This window comes from Geotrypetes seraphini, chromosome 6 (assembly GCF_902459505.1).
Source record: "Geotrypetes seraphini chromosome 6, aGeoSer1.1, whole genome shotgun sequence".
NCBI lineage: Eukaryota > Metazoa > Chordata > Amphibia > Gymnophiona > Dermophiidae > Geotrypetes > Geotrypetes seraphini.
In genome coordinates this window covers 54,900,430-54,919,763 of record NC_047089.1, presented here as the reverse complement: position 1 = coordinate 54,919,763, position 19,334 = coordinate 54,900,430, and the positions used below count along the sequence as shown (strand labels likewise).

Here is a 19,334-nt window from a genome sequence, read left to right as displayed (position 1 = left end):
TGTGCCCAGACTGTTAGATGTCGGAGACGGGATACTGAGCTCAGTAGATCTTACTCTGACTCAGCATCGCAGAAGACAAAAGTTTCAAATTTATTATGGTTTGACATACCACTTTAATGCCAAAGCAGTTTACAATATAAAAGAATTAAAACAAAAAATAATTAACAGGGGAAAGGACATATATATATATATGAATTTGAATTGTCACAACATGGCACAAGAGGAAAAAAGGGGTTTACAATTTATAAAATAACAAACTGAAAAGGTAATGGGAAGAACGATATGGAGAAGGGGAAGACTTAGGTAATCCATTTGACTAAATCTCAAAAGCATCCTTAAAGAGAAAGGTTTTAAGGTTAGTTTTAAAATGATTAGAGTTAGTTTCTAGTCTTAACGCTAAGGAGAGGGTATTCTATAGAATAGGAGCAACTACAGAATAAATAGTTTTGCGAGTTGTGTCATAAAATAACTGACGAACAGATGGAACCGAACGATGTTGCTGAGATGATTTGTAAAGTAAGCGTTTTGTATGGGATCAGAAGTCTGTCGATAAATGAAGAAGAGCAATTGGCCTGAACGTTTAACGCAAGAAAGAGAATTTTAAATGTGATTCTGTGGGAGATGGGCAACCAGTGGGCCTTTTTCTACTAGAAGAATGATAGATTTATTCCATACACACACTTCCTCCCTCAGACATCTGGACCTTTTAACTTTATTTATAAAGAAATCAATGGATGGAAAGGGCGGATTAATGTACAATGACAATAGCAGGGGCTGGCGTTATACTGGCCACACAAAAATTTGTTTCAGCAGACTTGCGAAGGGGAAATCCAGAGTTGAAAATGACACTGGAAGTTAGAGGAGAGAGAAATGGATGGGTGATCATAACATCCCCTTATATACTATGCTGGACCCTCCCAGTACATCCTAAGGTGCACGGCATGAGGCAGAGAACCGCCATTTTGAAGATGACTGAACCTGAGGCAGGAGCAAATGGGAATCGCTCCTGCTTCATTTGAGGTTTGGGAACACTAGCCACCAAGAATTTAATTTTTTTGTAATTGGGGAAAGAGGGTAATGGAGGGCCACTAGACTATTAGAGACAATGTTTGGGTTTGGGGGTCATGTAGGAGAGGAAGGGGGGGTGCTAAACTACTAGGGAAATGTTCAGAAGTGTGGGTAGAAGGGCGAGTCGGGTCAGTGGGAGGAGAGGAGAACACTAGATGGGGGCCTGATGGCAGGTTTCCATGGTAGGTGGACAAGTTGGTGGAAATAAGATTCCAATTTCTCTATACCAAACCTTCTAGACTGCTCTGGACATATTGAAAGTTTCCCTATAGTAACCATATTTCAAAATTCTTTTGTTTTTTTCATGCTGTGGGATAGCAAATTTGCTGCATTTGTATGAAATATGCAGCATTTCCACACAATAGCCATGCTGAAACCTTTGTTAAAGGTTCTGTTGCTGTAGCCATGTTAAACCTGTGATAACGATGTGGGATGTTTTCTGTATTGGCCCTACGTAAGCTTTGCCATCTCCAACTAGCGTGGTTTGCAGAATATTTACAAGAAATAGGCAAACACTATTTGCATATTTATTTTTAGGGGTATTTATTTATTTATTGGGTTTTATTAACCACCTTTTCATGATGAGATTCATGTCTCATATATTCATGAGGGTATTGTGACAACTGGAGCAGGTGGGGCTTTCTGAAGCCAGGTTTGGGGGGGGAAGAAACTGCCTCAAGTACCTTAACAGTAGTCAATTGCATACAAATGAGTTGATAATTCTAGTCAAGCTGCACCGTCTTTAGAATTCTTATATTTCTATATGTGCAAAACTAGTTTTAACATATTTTTCTACAAACTTAATTGATCCTAGCAGCTGCTAATTCTGCAAAACAGTATACTAAAGGAACTTTAATGAAACTGTTCAAAATATTTACTCATGGTAACATTTCTACCCATTATCCATACTAAAAATTTGTTTCAGACAGATATATGGAATATTTTCATTTTTACTCTTATATAGACCTCAGAACTGAATCTGTGGGCCTCATAGGTGTACAAAGGCTCATACCTTAGTAATTTCAATATTAATTTAAATTCCAGAAGCAAAATAATTCTAATGGAGTGCCTCAAGACCCACTTATCCTGGCAGGAATGATTTCACATGCCTCCCAAGATTAAAATGAACTGTTTTCAATTATCATAAAATACATTTAAAAGTGGCTCAGAACATTTTTTAAGATGAATTTAAAGGGAATGCTAAAGGCTGTACTGTGAGGATTTCATGAAATGTCAAACACAGCTTTTGAGGGCAAAAAAATGAGCTTATTGGGCCCTATCTGGGCCTAATTTATAGCCTTTGTTCACATCCTTTTCACCCTCTTTTCTTCAACCTCCATTTGTATTGATGTCATAGGGGCCCCTTTTACTAAAACCACGTTAACATGCACTTAACATGAGAAAAAAGGCTTACCATAAAGCATAAGAAAAAATTTTGCGGTAAATTGCTTGGCAGCACACACTAATCGCACATTATTTATCTTTGAGCTAGTGTTAAAGCCCGTTACATTAAAGGGTGCTAGAAAGCAGCCCCCTTTCTCTCTCCCCCTCCAGTTCCTCCCTGACTGTCTCTCTGTGGCCCCCTTCTGTCTCCCCTCCCCCAAGCAAAGCTGTCTGCCTCCCAACACACCACTCCCCCCAAAACAGCCTCCTTTCCCTCTCGGCCTCCAGTTCCTCCCTGACTGTCTCTCCGTGGCCCCCCTTCTGTCTTCCCCCCAAAGCTGTGTGGCTCCCAGCACACCCCTCCCTCAAAGCAGCCCCCTTTCCCTCTCCCCCTCCAGTTCCTCCCTGTCTCTCCGTGTCCCCCCTTCTGTCTTCCCCCACCAAGCAAAGCTGTTTGCCTCCCAGTACACCCCTCCCCCAAAGCAGCCCCCTTTACCTCTCCCCCTCCAGTTCCTCCCTGTCTCTCCGTGTCCCCCCTTCTGTCTTCCCCCCAAGCAAAGCTGCCTCCCAGCACACCCCTTCCCCAAAGCAGCCCCCTTTCCCTCTCCAGTTCATCCCTGACTTTGTCTCCGTGGCCCCCCTTCTGTCTTCCCCCCCAAGCAAAGCTGTCTGCCTCCCAGCACACCCCTCCCCCAAAGCAGCCCCCTTTCCCTCTCCCTCTCCAGTTCGTCCCTGACTATGTCTCCGTGGCCCCCCTTCTTCCTTCCCCCCCTAAGCAAAGCTATCTGCCTCGCAGCACACCACTCCCCCAAAGCTGCCCCCAGATTGGGTCCTGTTCTCACCATTTAAAGAAAATCAGTGGCTTGTCCCAGTAAGTGGCAATTCATTTTCTACAGAACAACCTGTCGCTAAATAGTACCTGAAAGAAATATATTTCAACCCTCTGCTCCCTTAGTCCCTTGCCGTCCCCTTCCCGCGGTCCCGACAAACGTCCTTACTCCAGCAGGGGCCGCAGCACTGTAAACACGCTGCTTAGCGGCCTTCTAATGCCCTGATTTGCTCTGCCGTGTCGGGCAGAGCAAATCAGGGCAGTAGCAGGCCGCGAAGCAGCATGTTTAGAGTGCTGCGGCCCTTGCTGGAGTAAGGACATTTGTCGGGGCAGGAAGAGAAGAGGAGCGGCGGCAAGGGACTAAGGGAGCCGAAGGGAGGGTCGCATGGGAGGCTGAATGGGGGTTCCGGTGTGCTGGGGAGAGGAGCGAAGAAGACGACGACGACCAGCCAGAGAGATTCGCGCGCATGCGCACTCCTACCTGAGGTGCCCTACATCTCACGGAAAAGGGACACATGCAGTGGGAGAGCGCATGCGCGGCTTACCGTTTTATTATATTAGATTTTTTTGTGGAAGGAGCATCATGGACGGGGAAGTATTATCCAGCTAGTAAGTTTGCATTAGCATGTGGTAATTCGCTAACAGTTAATGAGGGAGCACTTACAACCTCTCCCAGTTTGGAGGCAGTTAACTTGAAGATATTGTGTTGATTTGGTACCTCATCAGTTTTAGGCCTTCTCTTATCGTAAGATCCTTTATAAAATAACACAACATAAGCATCTTAGTGCCTTCACAGCCCAGGCATCTTGTTCCAAGCCCATATGAATAAGGACACTTAAAAACTAGATTGTTTAGGTTAAGATTTCTTGGAAGTAGGGGCATAGCTGGGACGTGGTGGGACCTGGGAGCACTGATATGCACCCCCCGCCACACTCTGCTACTTACCCATCCGCCAGGCCCTCCGCAGTTACAGCAGCAGAGACAACACTAAAAAGTCTGTCTCTCTGGCTGGTGGGACCTTTCCTCTGCCACATGCTGCCCTCAGGAAGTTGCATCAGTACTGTAGGATGCAACAAGATGATAGGTCTCGCTGGCCAGAACATAAGAATTGCCATACTGTGACAGACTGAAGGTCCATCAAGCCCAGTATCTTGTTTCCAACAGTAGCCAACCCAGGTCCCAAGCACCTAGCTCGATCCCAAGTAGCAAAGCATATTCTATGCTGCTTATTCTTGGAATAAGCAGTGGATTTTCCCAAGCCATCTCAATAATGGCCTGTGGACTTGATTCCTAGTCAGCCTGATGAGGAAAAGCCACCAAGATTCAGAAATTAAAGGCAGGGAAGCACCAGACCACTCCCTTTAAGAATAGTCCTTTTATCATGAGGTATTCCAACATTATTATCCCAGACATATACAAACATTAAAAAATTGTGTTTTGATTTATAAGGAAAACAGTATAATATGTTTTCTATGAACCACAGTACCTATCAAAATTTATTGCTGCTAAAGGGCAACCTATTACTATAACATGAGTTTTTGCTGAAGTCACTCAGCTCAATTAGGAAAATTTGAGAGCCACCTACCTTCATCTTTAGTTTTCCTTGTTGTGTTTTTTTAGCAAATGTTAGCTCTGTATCTATATATTGTGGATTATCTACTTCTTGTTGTTTAAAAGATTTTTTCTTTTTGTGAAAATATGGTACATTTCATAGATAAATGCTTGTCAACAAAATATTTTCTCCTTTTTTACCATAAGATTATTTATAAAGTTTAACAATTGACAAAATTTTTTTTTAAAAAATTTACATGCCCAATATTAAAAAAAAAAGAAAAAACAACAACAACTGAGCTCCTACATTTGTGCCCTGCTTTCAGCAGAAAATTTATCTTAAACTAGGAGCATAAAAGTTATGCTTAAATTTAAGCCTGCCATTCATCTGCCTAAATTTATGAGCCTAATTTATGATCCTATGAGTATTTAGTATTATTTTCAGCTCTAACTTCTTTTCTTCACCTTCAATCCACTTCTGTTACCTCCCCACCCCACCTCCCTTTTTATGGCTTCTAAATTTGAGTTTAGTGAAATTTTGACTAAAGATGTATGCACTCAACCCTAGTAAATTTTCAAAGAGGCTAATTTGTGAACCTAAATCCTTTGAATATCAAGTCCTACAAATTTCTATCCCAAAGATTGATCGATTCTAGTTTTATCCAGGGAAGGTGTGCTGAAAGTTCATTCATAGCAAAACAAGGAATTTTCACTTTCCTGGATCTTGCAGAAGGAAGCAGGAGAATAGAGAACCAGGTCTAAATCCCATCTCATTATGGCTGAAGAGAGTGAAGACAGAAGGAGTATAATATTGCCAATCAACTGCAAGCTGTCATCTGAAATTATGCATACTTTTTTGGGGGAAGGGAGGGGGGGTGAGATATAGCACATGCCTGAAGTGTTTGTTTAAAAGGGAAACAGAACATTGACAAAGCCTAAACACACAACAAAATTAACCATTCTATTTCAAATATTTATATTTTGCTTTCACAAGAATTCAAAGGCAGATAAGTTAAAATATCAACTGAAAATATTGAGAATTATATTATACAGTTGAAACAATACAGTTATAAAAGAAAAGATATCTAATATTATGCCAAAAGACAATTAGGGGCTCATAATCAAAAGAGAAAAACATCCAAAAACCGGCCTAAGTCGGCACATGAACGAACATTTCCCAAATACGTCCAAGTGCCGATACTAAAAACGGGTTTTGGAAGTATTTCTAAACGACCTAGGTCTACATAGTGCCGCTGAATGACCAAAGCTAAACGGGGCGTTTCGGGAGGAGTGTCGAGGGCAGGAGTTGGGCAGGACGTGGGCCGGATTAGACTTAGTCATACAGCACGTATAGCCGAAAGATATACAGCCCACGATCGACGGAACTTAGACCATGTAAAACATGGTGTAAGTCACAAAAACCCACCTAGTCACCAGATAAGCACTGCAAGCACATAAAACAGACCCCCCCCCACTACCCCAGTGATAACCAACCCCCCCCACACCCCATAAAAATATTAATCACACCTTTAAAATTCAGCCTCCAGACCATCATTGCCTGGCATAAGAAAGCCTAGTCATCCAGAACAGAGGCAGCTTAAGTCGTCTTGGGGGGTGGGACCCATGGAGAGGACCCATGCCCATAAGCTCCTGTAATCACTGCATTGATATTGAAACATGTGCACTGCCCTATACACCCCCACAACCCTTTTTTACTGGCATATAAGTGGCTCCTGCAGCCACAAGGGCTATTGGGATGGTAGATAAGTGGATCTAGGGGATTCTGGAGGTGGTTTGGGGGGCTCACCATGACCTAAAAGGGAGCTGTAGTGAGGAGAAGACATGGCACCCTTTTTGTGAAGTTCACAGCAGTGCCCTGTCTGGGTGTTCAGTCCATCACTTTACAGACCCCTCCCACGTGAAACAGGCTTGTTCTAGGCGTTTTGGACTTGGACGAAAAGTTAGACGAAAATGTGGGACATATAATTAGACGATTTTCAAAAGTAAAAAAATTTGGCATGTATTTTTCAAAAATGTGTCCTAAACTTTTTTTTTTTTTTTTTACTTTGCACGACTTGCGAGTTGGATGTAAACGGACTTAGATGTCCCTTTCGATTATGCTCCTCTTAGTATCTTAGGCCTCTAACGCTCCGAGGCATGAGTTTTGAATGCTTCAATTAAAACAGTGTCAGAAGAAGGGGGGGTGGGGTTTACCTTTGAAAGCTCATAAAATGCATTGAGTTAGTCCAATAAAGCACAGTTACTTACCGTAACAGGTGTTATCCAGGGACAGCAGGCAGATATTCTTGACTGATGGGTGACGGCACCGACGGAGCCCCGGTACAGACAATTTTAGAGTGATTGCACTCTAAGAACTTGGAAAGTTCTAGTAGGCCGCACCGCGCACGCGCGAGTGCCTTCCCGCCCGACAGAGGCGCGCGGTCCCCAGTTAGGATAAGCCAGCTAAGAAGCCAACCCGGGGAGGTGGGTGGGACGCAAGAATATCTGCCTGCTGTCCCTGGATAACACCTGTTACGGTAAATAACTGTGCTTTATCCCAGGACAAGCAGGCAGCATATTCTTGACTGATGGGTGACCTCCAAGCTAACAAAAAGAGGGATAGAGGGAAGGTTGGCCATTTAGGAAAATAAATTTTGCAAAACAGATTGGCCGAAGTGTCCATCCCGTCTGGAGAAAGCATCCAGACAATAGTAAGAAGTAAAAGTATGAACTGAGGACCAAGTAGCAGCCCTGCAGATTTCCTCAATAGGAGTGGAACGGAGGAAAGCTACAGATGCTGCCATAGCTCGAACTCTATGGGCCGTGACAGAACCTTCCAGTGTCAGTCCGGTCTGAGCATAACAGAATGCAATGCACGCTGCCAGCCAATTAGACAACGTACGTTTAGAAACAGGACGTCCCAATTTATTCGGATCAAAGGACAGAAATAGTTGGGGAGCTGATCTGTGGGGCTTAGTACGCTCTAAATAGTAAGCTAGAGCCCTCTTACAGTCCAAAGTATGCAGAGCCTGTTCTCCAGAATGAGAGTGAGGTTTCGGAAAAAAGACAGGCAGAACAATGGATTGGTTGAGATGGAATTCCGAGACAACCTTAGGGAGAAACTTTGGATGTGTACGCAGAACCACCTTGTCATGATGAAAGACTGTAAACGGTGGATCAGCAACTAGTGCATGTAGCTCACTGACCCTCCTGGCAGAGGTAAGAGCAATAAGAAAAAGTACCTTCCAAGTAAGAAACTTGAAAGAAGCGGTAGCCAAAGGTTCAAATGGAGGCTTCATTAAGGCGGAAAGAACCACATTGAGATCCCAAATCACAGGAGGGGCTTTGAGAGGTGGTTTCATATTGAAAAGACCCCGCATGAATCTGGACACCAAGGGATGAGCCGAGAGAATTTTTCCATGGACTGGCTCATGAAAAGCAGCAATAGCACTGAGGTGGACTCTGATGGAAGTAGACTTGAGGCCAGAGTCAGACAAAGAAAGAAGATAATCTAACAAGGTCTCCACTGCAAGGGAAGTGGGATCATGATGATGAAGAAGACACCAGGAAGAAAACCATGTCCACTTCTGATGGTAACATTGTAGAGTGGCCGGTTTCCTGGAGGCATCCAGAATGGAACGAACGGGCTGAGACAAGAGTATCATGAGAAGTCAGCCCGAGAGAAACCAAGCTGTCAGGTGCAGAGATGGAAGGTTGGGATGCAGAAGGGTCTCCTGATGTTGCGTAAGCAGAGAAGGAAACAGTGGAAGAAGAAAAGGCTCCCTGGAACTGAGTTGAAGTAGAAGGGAGAACCAATGTTGCCTGGGCCACCGTGGAGCAATCAGAATCATGGTGGCTCGTTCCCTCTTTAGCTTGAACAAGGTTCTTAACATGAGAGGCAGAGGAGGGAAAGCGTACAGGAACAGATTGGACCAATCGAGGAGAAATGCATCCGCTGCCAGACGGTGAGGAGAGTAGAGTCTGGAGCAGAAGAGGGGCAGCTGGTGATTGTGAGGAGCTGCAAAGAGGTCTATCTGAGGAGTGCCCCATTGAGCGAAGATGGACTGTAGAGTTAAAGGATCGAGTGTCCACTCATGAGGCTGGAGAATTCTGCTGAGCTTGTCTGCTAAGGAATTCTGTTCTCCCTGAATGTAGATAGCTTTCAGGAATAGTTGATGATTTGTTGCCCAAGCCCAAATCTTCTGGGCTTCCTGGCACAAGAGGCGAGAGCCTGTCCCACCCTGCTTGTTGATGTAGTACATTGCAACTTGATTGTCTGTGCACAGCAGGAGGACTTGAGGAAAGAGAAGATGTTGGAAGGCCTTGAGGGCATAAAACATCGCTCTGAGTTCCAGAAAATTGATGTGATGTTTCATTTCCTGGGCTGTCCAAAGTCCTTGAGTTTGAAATTCGTTCAAATGAGCTCCCCAGGCATAAGGGGAGGCGTCGGTGGTGATAAGTTGATGAGGAGGTAGATGGAACAGAAGACCTCTGGAGAGATTTGAGGATATCAACCACCATTGTAGACTGACGAAGAGATGATGTCACAGATATGTGTCGTGAGCAAGGATCCGTCGCTTGGGACCACTGGGTAGCTAGGGTCCATTGAGGAGTGCGCAGGTGAAGACGTGCGAAGGGTGTGACATGGACTGTGGAGGCCATGTGACCCAAGAGTATCATCATTTGCTTGGCAGAGATGGAACGTTGTGGAAGTACCTGCTGACATAGAGATTGAAGAGTTTGAAGACGGTTGGACGGCAGGAATGCTCTCATGAGGACTGTGTCCAGCACCGCTCCAATGAATTGAAGTCTCTGAGAGGGGATGAGATGAGATTTGGGTAGATTGATCTCGAACCCCAGAAGTTGTAGAAACAGGATGGTTTGGTTGGTGGCCAGGAGTACTGTTTGAGATGAATTGGCCTTGATTAACCAATCGTCCAGATAAGGAAACACCTGAAGGTGGTGGGAACGTAGAAAGGCAGCCACCACAATCAGACATTTGGTGAACACTCTCGGAGAGGAGGCAAGACCGAAGGGCAGCACCTTGTATTGGTAATGACAATGATTGATCATGAAGCGGAGGTACTGTCTGGAGGCCAGATTGACGGGTACATGAGTGTATGCCTCTTTGAGATCGAGGGAGCATAGCCAGTCGTTTTGATGGAGAAGAGGACAAAGAGTTGCCAGAGAAAGCATCTTGAATTTCTCCTTGACCAAGCATTTGTTGAGATCGCGAAGATCTAGGATGGGTCTGAGATCCCCGGTTTTTTTGGGGACCAGAAAATAACGGGAGTAGAATCCCTGCCCCTTCTGATCTAGAGGAACTTCCTCTATGGCGTTCAGGAGGAGGAGGGATTGAACCTCTTGAAGAAGGAGAGAAGACTGAGAGGTGTTCAAAGCAGACTCTTGGCAGACTTTGTGCAGGACGTGTCTGAAAGTTGAGAGAGTAGCCGTGGCGGATGGTGTTGAGGACCCACTGATCCGATGTGATGTTCTCCCAACGGCTGATGTAACAAGAAAGACGTCCTCCTATGGGTCGAGGGAGAAGAGCAGATGGTGGAATACTGGCTATGCTTTGGAGAACCACGTCAAAAGGGTTGGGTGGAGGAGGTTTCACCTGCTGCTGCTGGGCTGGCCTAGGTGGTTGTCGCTGTTGCTGGCACTGACGTCTAGGCTGTTGAGTAGCCGGTAACAAGGGATGGGCAGCATAGCGGCGCTGGTAGGCGGATTGTTGGCGAAAAGGCCGAGCAGGTGGAGTCTTTTTCTTAGTCTTCAGGAGAGTATCCCACCGAGTCTCATGGGCAGACAGCTTTTGTGTAGTGGAATCCATGGACTCTCCGAAGAGCTCATCACCTAAGCAGGGAGCATTTGCTAGGCAGTCCTGAAGATTTATATCGAGCTCGGAGACTCTGAGCCATGCCAACCGACGCATGGGAACAGACATAGCCGTGGCCCTAGAAGTCAATTCAAAAGTATCATAAATTGATCGAACTAGGAACTTTCGTAACTGGAGAAGAGAGGAAGAACAGGCATGAAAAACAGATTTCTTGCTGTCAGGGAGGTACTTTTCAAAAGCAGCCATGTTTTGAACAAGGTGCTTTAAATAAAATGAAAAATGAAAAGCGTAGTTCCCTGACCTATTGGCTAACATGGCATTCTGATATAAACGTTTGCCAAATTTGTCCATGGCTTTTCCTTCTCTGCCAGGAGGGACTGAGGCATACACACTAGCTCCCGCTGATTTCTTAAGTATGGATTCTACCAAAAGAGACTCATGCGGGAGCTGAGGTTTGTCAAAAGCAGGGATAGGGATAACCTTGTATAAGGAGTCCAATTTACGGGGAGCTCCTGGTACAGTCAGAGGAGTCTCTAAATTTTTATAAAAAGTCTTTCGTAAGATGTCATGGAGAGGAAGTTTGAGAAATTCCCTTGGAGGCTGGTCAAAGTCCAGAGCATCAAGGAATGCCTTGGATTTCTTCGACTCAGCCTCCTAGGGAATAGAAAGAGATTCACACATCTCTTTTAAGAAAGAAGTAAAAGATGTGGAATCATGTTTAGAAGAGGGATCAGCAATAAGTTGATCCTCTTCATCAGAGGAACACTCACCCTCAGATAGAAAGGGCTCTTCAGAGTCACCCCACAAATCAGGGTCCCGAATCTGAGAGCCACGGTCTCGAGACTCCGGAGTGGAGGGTTCCAGGTGTCGGGTTTTGCGCGCCGACTTACCCGACCTCATAGACACGGTACCAGGAGATGTGACATGCTGCGTTGGTACCGAGGTCTGCACCGCCTGGTGTTGAGCTCTTGGTTCCGGTGCTAAGATTGGCATCGAAGTCGAGGAAGCAGTGTGAACCGGTACCGACAAAGTGGATGCCGATAAGAGGGCGCTCCACTGTCGGTACCGGTGGCTCAGATCGGACCGGGACTGGAAGGCTCGGTGTCAAAAGTGCGGGAAGGAGTTGTTGCAACTGCTCCTTAAGTTGCACTTGCAGGACAGCAGCAATCCGCTCATCCAGCGAAGGCACCGGTACCGCCTTTTTCTTCTGCGGTACCTGTGGTGCCGCTCTACGCTCCGAGGATGAGGAACCCGATGTCGAGGGGCTCACCTCAATAGGAGCGGAGCGCTTCCGTGGGCGCCTCGAGGTCGGCAGGATTGGACTCGCTGCTACTGAGACCGGAGGACGCTCCAACGGGGAAGGCTTCTTAGCCGGCTTACCTGCGGGGTGCGACGCAGGTGCGGTATCGCGCGGTGTCGACGAAGTAGGTGCCGACTGTGATGGGGCCGATGTCGGTGCCGGTGCTGCGGAATCAGACATCTCGGCGCCGAATAACAACCGCTGTTGGATCTGGCGGTTTTTTAGAGTTCTCTTCTTTAAAGTCGCACAGCGGGTGCAGGTGGACGCTCGATGGTCAGGACCAAGACACTGCAGACACCAGTTGTGCGGGTCTGTCAGTGAAATTGGTCGAGCGCACCGCTGGCACTTTTTAAACCTGGGTTGAGGGGGCATGAAAGTGAAAATGACTTCTGCCAAATCGAAGGCCGAGGCCTCGATGATGGTAACAGGCCCCGCTGGGGCGAATCGAAAGAAATGAAGAAAAAAACTTTTTTTTTTTTTTTTAAACTAAAGAAAAGAAAAGAAATAAAGGAAATTCTATTTCCAAAAGGGGTTTACGCGAGCGGGAAGGCGATTACACAAAAATCTTTCAACAGCCGTTGAAAGAGTCGTGTCTTCTTAGCTCCGCGGAAACTAAGAAACTGGGGACCGCGCGCCTCTGTCGGGCGGGAAGGCACTCGCACGTGCGCGGTGCGGCCTACTAGAACTTTCCAAGTTCTTAGAGTGCAATCACTCTAAAATTGTCCGTACCGGGGCTCCGTCGGTGCCGTCACCCATCAGTCAAGAATATGCTGCCTGCTTGTCCTGGGATAAAAAAAGGTATCACCTTATTTCCTTTGGTTTTTGTCTTATTTCTTCATACTCTCATAGTAATATAATAAACGACAGCAGATAAAGAACAAAAACGGACTATCCGGTCTGTCCAGTAAGGTGATTAGGTTGAGGGTCGCAACTTTCAGCATAATTCAGCTTTCATCATGACCAATCCGCAACTCACATAGTCCTCCAGTGCCTCAAATAAATACAGATTGTGAGCCCTCCCAGAACATGAAAATACCAACGGTACCTGAATTTAACTGGCTAAAAAAAGGTAAGAGCTAAACCCTTTCCCTTCCAATCCAGCCACTAATACTCTGAATGAAGATACAAATTGAATTTGAGCCAGCAATAGGAAAAGCTGATTATAGTTTAGCACAGAACTTTCAAAAAAAAAAAAAAAAAAGCTGGAACAGCAGCCAAAGGCTCAGTACCTCATTTTAGCAAAACCACTCCAGAGAAGAAGTCTGACAAGTGTACGCCTGCATTTTTCTTACATCTGATTAAGATGTGCCGTGGGAGTTACAATCACTTGAGCAAAGAAAGACATGTTGAGCATCTCTTTTTCAATGCTCTTGCATCATGTTCTTATAAATGAAATATTTTCTCTCTAAAAATGTACCAATTACAAGGGCTTGATATTCAAAATGATTTAACCAGGCACCGATCGGTCAGGAGGAGCTACTCAGTGGCACTTAAACCAGGCAGTGCCCCTGAATTACCTCCCATGACTGCAGCAGCACTGTCTGGGCAGTGCCAGAGCAGTCTAGGAGCAATATTCTGTAGCAGTGCTCACAAAGCTAACTGCTATTTATGTGAACCTGTCTTTGCCTAGTTAGCTAAGCAGGTATGACACTGAATACCCCTAACTTCCAGGTAGCATCAGCATCCTCATTGGTCCAGCAGTGGATATCCAGGTGTACTGTAAATTAACTGGTGGCAGTGAGCATTTATATAAAGCACCGAGAACCACCAGTACTAGTCAAACAAATCACAAAAGGGATTCTTTAGGGATTTTATTTGAAAGCAAAATATGAAGAATTCTCCAATATTTGCCCAACAGGAGGTGGCACCACAGTGACCACACCATGATGAATGAAACGCCATTCTTCTTCACCCTCTCATGCATGATCACCTAAAGAGCACAGCACTAGCAGTAGTAAAACTACCACCAACAGCAGATAGCATAGCTGGTTTTAAGAAAGGTTTGGACAATTTCCTGGAGGAAAAGTCCATAGTCTGTTATTGAGACAGACATGGGGGAAGCCACTGCTTGCCCTGGATCGGTAGCATGGAATGTTGCTACTCTTTGGGTTTTGGCCAGGTACTAGGGACCTGGATTAGCCACCATGAGGACAGGCTACTGGGCTTGATGGATCATTAGTCTGACCCAGTAAGGCTATTCTTATGATGTGTCAGCCATTGTAAAGTGTACACAAACCCTTACATCTCATTGAAAACCGCTATAGACAGTCTCGTAGCCATGACAGTCCAGTAAATACTAAAGGATCCGATACTCAAAGCAAGTTATGAGGTGGAAACTTCTTAGCAAATGCATAAAACTCACTTTTCTGCATTCACTAAACAGTCAGATTTCATTTCTGTTAGAAAGGGGCTCTTTTTAAGGGAAGAGTGAAAATAAAAATTCTCCATTTTCTCAGCAAAATTCAGTAGCTGAACAGATGCAGTACATTATCCAGGCCAGCCATGAGCATGGTCATCACTTCCCTATATTAAATGGCACTGCATAAAAGAACAGTGCCCAGGAAGGGGTGGCAGCTTTAGAGATCGACAGCTTGACCCAATGCTGCCCCAGATGGCAATGAGAAATGGGAAAAACATAAGAAACTCAGATGTGCTCAAAGAGGTGGCCAGAAAGCAATTTAAATACCTTATTTCCTTTGTTTTATTTCTATTTCTGGCACAATAAAGGGTAATACTTATTTTTATTGGACTAACAATGCATTTTATGATGAGCTTTTGAAGGTAACCCTTCTTTAGATCAGAAATAAGCAAGTGTCAACAAATATCAGTATATATATCTATATATGGAAAGCATGAAAGCATTTCAGTGATAGTTTCAGAGGAAGAGGGAGGTGTGGGTGGGTAAGCAGGAGACAGAGGTAACAAAACAGTTTTAAATGTCTTTGTAGTGGGGGGGGGGGGGGGGGGGAAACAGATCTTTGTTAAGTCCTGTCTGGTAGGTGTTAAATTTCATCATTCTTAATTTCAAAGGTCTTAGGGCTAGATTCACTAAGCAAATTGATCGTGTACCGATCGGTTTGTGACCCCTGTGTGACCCGATTTTCCTCCAATCCAATTCACTAACCTCTGTGCTGATCCGATTACGATCCGTGCATGCAAATAAGGGGAAACGGCATGCAAAGTAGGCAGGCAGCGATTCACTAAACAAATCTGGGACACTGACTGGGCTGGCCAATCAACAGAAGAAGCAACCGACTGTCCTCACCCTGAAATCCCAGCCCTGCAGCCCATCAAACCATCAAAAAAGCCCCCTGCATCTCTGCCGCTCTGCTCTCTGATTACTCTACTCTCACTCTCTCTGTTGCCCCGAACCTCTGGTGCTCTCTGCCGCCTCGTGCAGTGTGTTTCTCCTTCTCCCCCCATCTCTGTACTTCCACGTCTCCATGTGTGCCTGGTGAATGACAAGACTCCCCGACTCTCCTGTCCTTCCCCAAGTAGTGCGAGCCCATGGTTTTAACCCACAGGTTTAAAGCGGGTTAAAACCATGGGCTTGTGAAGTAAAGTAAAAAAAAATAAAGTAAAAATCACAACTCTTCCTTCACAGTGAGCATGCGCAGACCATCTACAGGAAAATGGTCTGCGCATGCTTCAGGATTGCTTACTAGCAATCAATGTGGCCAGTGGGAGGCGTTCCTCTGATCACCTCAATTTGCATCCGGACCCGTTGTGGATCAGTCGGCCTGCCACAAATCGGGCAGGTTAGTGAATCTAGCCCTTTCCTTGTACAGGGCCAGTGTTAGACATCCAGACCTAGGGCAGAAACTGGGGATATGGCCCCTGAAACCAGCCTGCAGGCTATGCCTCTTTCAACTTGAGGCAGGCTTTGAGGCTCCTGTATGTGGGGGCCAAAGCAATTGGCTTGGTTACCAGCCAATACCATAGCCTTACCTTCTCTCTTATTTTTATGGCCACCCTCCTACCTTTACCCTCTTCCTCTCCTATGCATCCATTCCTCTGCCTTCCCCCATAGCTCCCTGTCTTTTCTCTTTCCTCTCACTTGTAGCCCCCTCCTAGCAGCCACAGGCAATACAGATTTTGTTTACATCACTATTGTAATTTTAATTTTTCTTTATATTGTACTCTGCCTTGTTGATGGTTCTCAAAGGTAGATTATCAAATGTATGAATAATTCAAAATCTGCACGAGGCCTAATACCAGGTTATGAAGAGTTCCTGCCAGTAGATAACGCTGTTAACATTAAAGGTTATCATGGTGAACCTGGAAATGTAAGAGAGCAAACAAAAAAAAGTAAATAAAGTACCAGGTATGAATAGCCCAAAATTCTAAAGTCTCAGAACAATGCAGTTTCATGCCTATCACTTTCATTAAAATAAATGCTGCAGTACCTGAGGATTGGAGAGTGGCCAACATAATGCAAAAAAAACAAGCTCCAGCTGTGATCCAGGAAGACAAAGGGATCCTTTTAGTGAGCTGCGTTAGACACCAACATATTTGGCATAGGGAACAAGAAGGCCCAAGTGTGGAGAGACCCTCTCGGTTCGCAGGCAGTTTTGTCAGCAGGCCAGATGTTGGAAACATGTCATGTTGCCTCTGGCTTAGAGAAACATAGAAACCTAGAATATGATGGCAGAAAAGGGCCGTCAGCCCAACATGTCTGCCCACTCAAAAGAACCCTCTTTCTCCATCCCCATACCAGCGAGTTCAGGTTCTGTCCATATCCTTATTCTATTCCTGTAAGCTCTATCCTCATCAGCCTTAGGGAAGAGGCTAACATGATCGGGGGGTGGAGGTGGGGGAAGATGAGGAGGAAGAGCCAGTGTGATCTATATTAACAAAATCCCAACCTTACTCTACTCACTTTTTGATTTGGCCTTTTTTTGCATTTTTCTTAATTTCTGTTGGCTCTTAAGTCACTATTCCTACTACCTGCTTACCTTCACATATTTCCTCCCATCTTAACCCACTCTAGTTCCTGTGAACCATTGTTTATTACTACACTAAGTAGGCCTACTCTTATCTTTTCTCCTCCAGGCCTACTTTTAGAATGTAATAGACTAAACTGGTTAAGGGACAAGTAGAGGTGGACCAATAAAATGAATCATGAAACCTTGGAGTAAGACCTAGAACAAAGTTTATGATGACAGAGACCATAGGTCTATATAAACAAATTCCCAAAGGATGGTGGAAATTCAGACACACAACATGGTTCCATATTTCAGCAGGAGGCCTATACCAGGAATCAATAATCTGCATGATTTAAACACACAAGTCAATTTAGTTTTCTATATAAAATTTAGATTTTTTCATCAAGAAATGGTTTCAAAGTAATTTTAAATTTCATCTATTATTCAATTAACTTAAGCTATGGCTAGCTGAGAGATGAATAGCTATCAATTTGTTGTTTGAAGTAAAAAGGAATGAGTTATACATTAGCAAAATGCACACTTTCCAAGCATTAATTTTATTTAAAAAAAGAAATCCTACTTTGCACCTTGGATGTCAAAGATATGGCAGGAGACGTGTACATAGCATCAGAGCTTTTTTCTTTTGTTTAAAGAGTCACTGTGTGCTACTTCCTTTAAGCATTAAGGCTATATCAAATCAGACAGATGTACTTGGTTGGCAACTTCTGTTTTCAGATCATACTGTTGACAAATGTCATGATGTCCATCACATAGCATGGTAGGCAAATACCCCACTGCTGGTCCTTCCATTAATTTATAATTGAAAAATTTACCGTTAAAAGGAGCATGAAATTTATAGGATGCAAGAACACTGGGACATAAATCCTGGGCAAATTAGCAAGTGTACCCCAGAGCTGCTACAGAATGTGTCGCCCTATATCAGCCCGTCTACTGTAAACAAAAAAATATTAGCAGCTTAAAATAATGGCTAATCTGTGGCAGTGTCCTAGAAGTTAGCCACCAAAGCATACCCCCCAGTTGGTCATAATTGCTTAATTACATACTTCCTTAATCTGTATTAAAATCCAAGGTCTAAAGTCCTTATAAAAACTTTGCATCTAAAATATTAATAAAAAATCCTAGGGCAACAAGTTGTTGCAGACACTTGACCTGCAGTGTCAAAATTAGACCAACTCTGTTGATCGTGAGGTAAGTGCTAGTTTAAAATTCATTTCCAGTGCATTGGATGTTTATTTCAGAGGTAGCTGGGCTGGAGGCTCCAAGAGTGACACTTGCATGTACCTGCAGACAAAAGCAACAGTTAACAGCAAGTCATTTCACAAGGCCTTTGCACCAGAGTCAGATTTAGACAGGTAGCATGTAGGAAGCCAATCTCTGACATTTGACTTACAAAACTAGAACTTACTTGGAAATTTTGTATTTCTCTCGAATTGCTTGTTGTGGTTGATTGGGAGCATTAAGACATGCCCTATGCAGCTCACTCAGGCAAGGCACTATTTCACTAAGTGAATAACCAGTAAATGCAGCAAGAGATTCTGGCTGAAAAGATAAACCATATAAATTATTACATGAACAAAATTCCTGTACAATTTGACTATCTGCAAAACAAAGAAAATCACCAAATTGTTCCACAGAAAGAAGGTGAAAACCAAACAAAGAACAAAACTGTAGAGCCAATGGTCTTGATGTAAAAGTTTTTAATAAAAAAGTCATCACAATAAAAGTGATACAGATCACTTTTGTAGTGTGGACCCGACAGTCCATGTTTCAGTTACGGATAACCTTCTGGGGTCCAATGAGAATATGTAAATGTATTAGTGTACAAATAAAAATCACATTAATTGATGTGATTTAATGATAGTGAACATACCATCAGAGAGATTTATATATATATATATATATATATATATATATATATATATATATATATATATATATATTATATATATATATATATATATATATATATATATATATATACTACATTTTCAGATAAGTGATGGTATTCTGATTTACTATTAAGGACTGTAACAATCAACAGTATATTTCCACTTATCTTGGAGTTTTTGACCAAGGATGTGTCTGCTGGTCTCAAAGTTGGGATTTTGAGACTGCCTTGTCTATATGGAAAGTTTTTTGTTACCCCTGTTAGACACCGAGGTCTTTTCTCCATTTTTTGATTTATTTATATATCAAATATCAATGAGAATATGTAAATGTATTAGTGTACAAATAAAAATCACATTAATTGATGTGATTTAATGATAGTGAACATACCATCAGAGAGATTTATATATATATATATATATAAATATATATATAAATATAAATATATATATAAATAAATATATATATAAATCTCTCTGATGGTATGTTCACTATCATTAAATCACATCAATTAATGTGATTTTTATTTGTACA

The 19,334-nt window shown here is 43.7% G+C and overlaps 1 protein-coding gene across 3 annotated transcripts in view; it reads right to left on the bottom strand.

Moving 5' to 3' along the window:
* Nucleotides 1-17,430: 17,430 nt before the first annotated feature.
* CCNA1 (cyclin A1) overlaps nt 17,431-19,334 on the bottom strand; it is a 43,289-nt gene continuing 41,385 nt past the window's right edge. For all 3 annotated transcript variants that reach the window (XM_033949180.1, XM_033949179.1, XM_033949182.1), the window contains exons 8-9: nt 18,319-18,452; nt 17,431-18,194 (exon numbers count right to left, since the gene is read on the bottom strand). In XM_033949180.1, the coding sequence (XP_033805071.1) occupies nt 18,143-18,194; nt 18,319-18,452 (186 nt within the window). In that variant the 3' untranslated portion in view covers nt 17,431-18,142. The remainder of the gene's footprint in view (nt 18,195-18,318; nt 18,453-19,334) is intronic.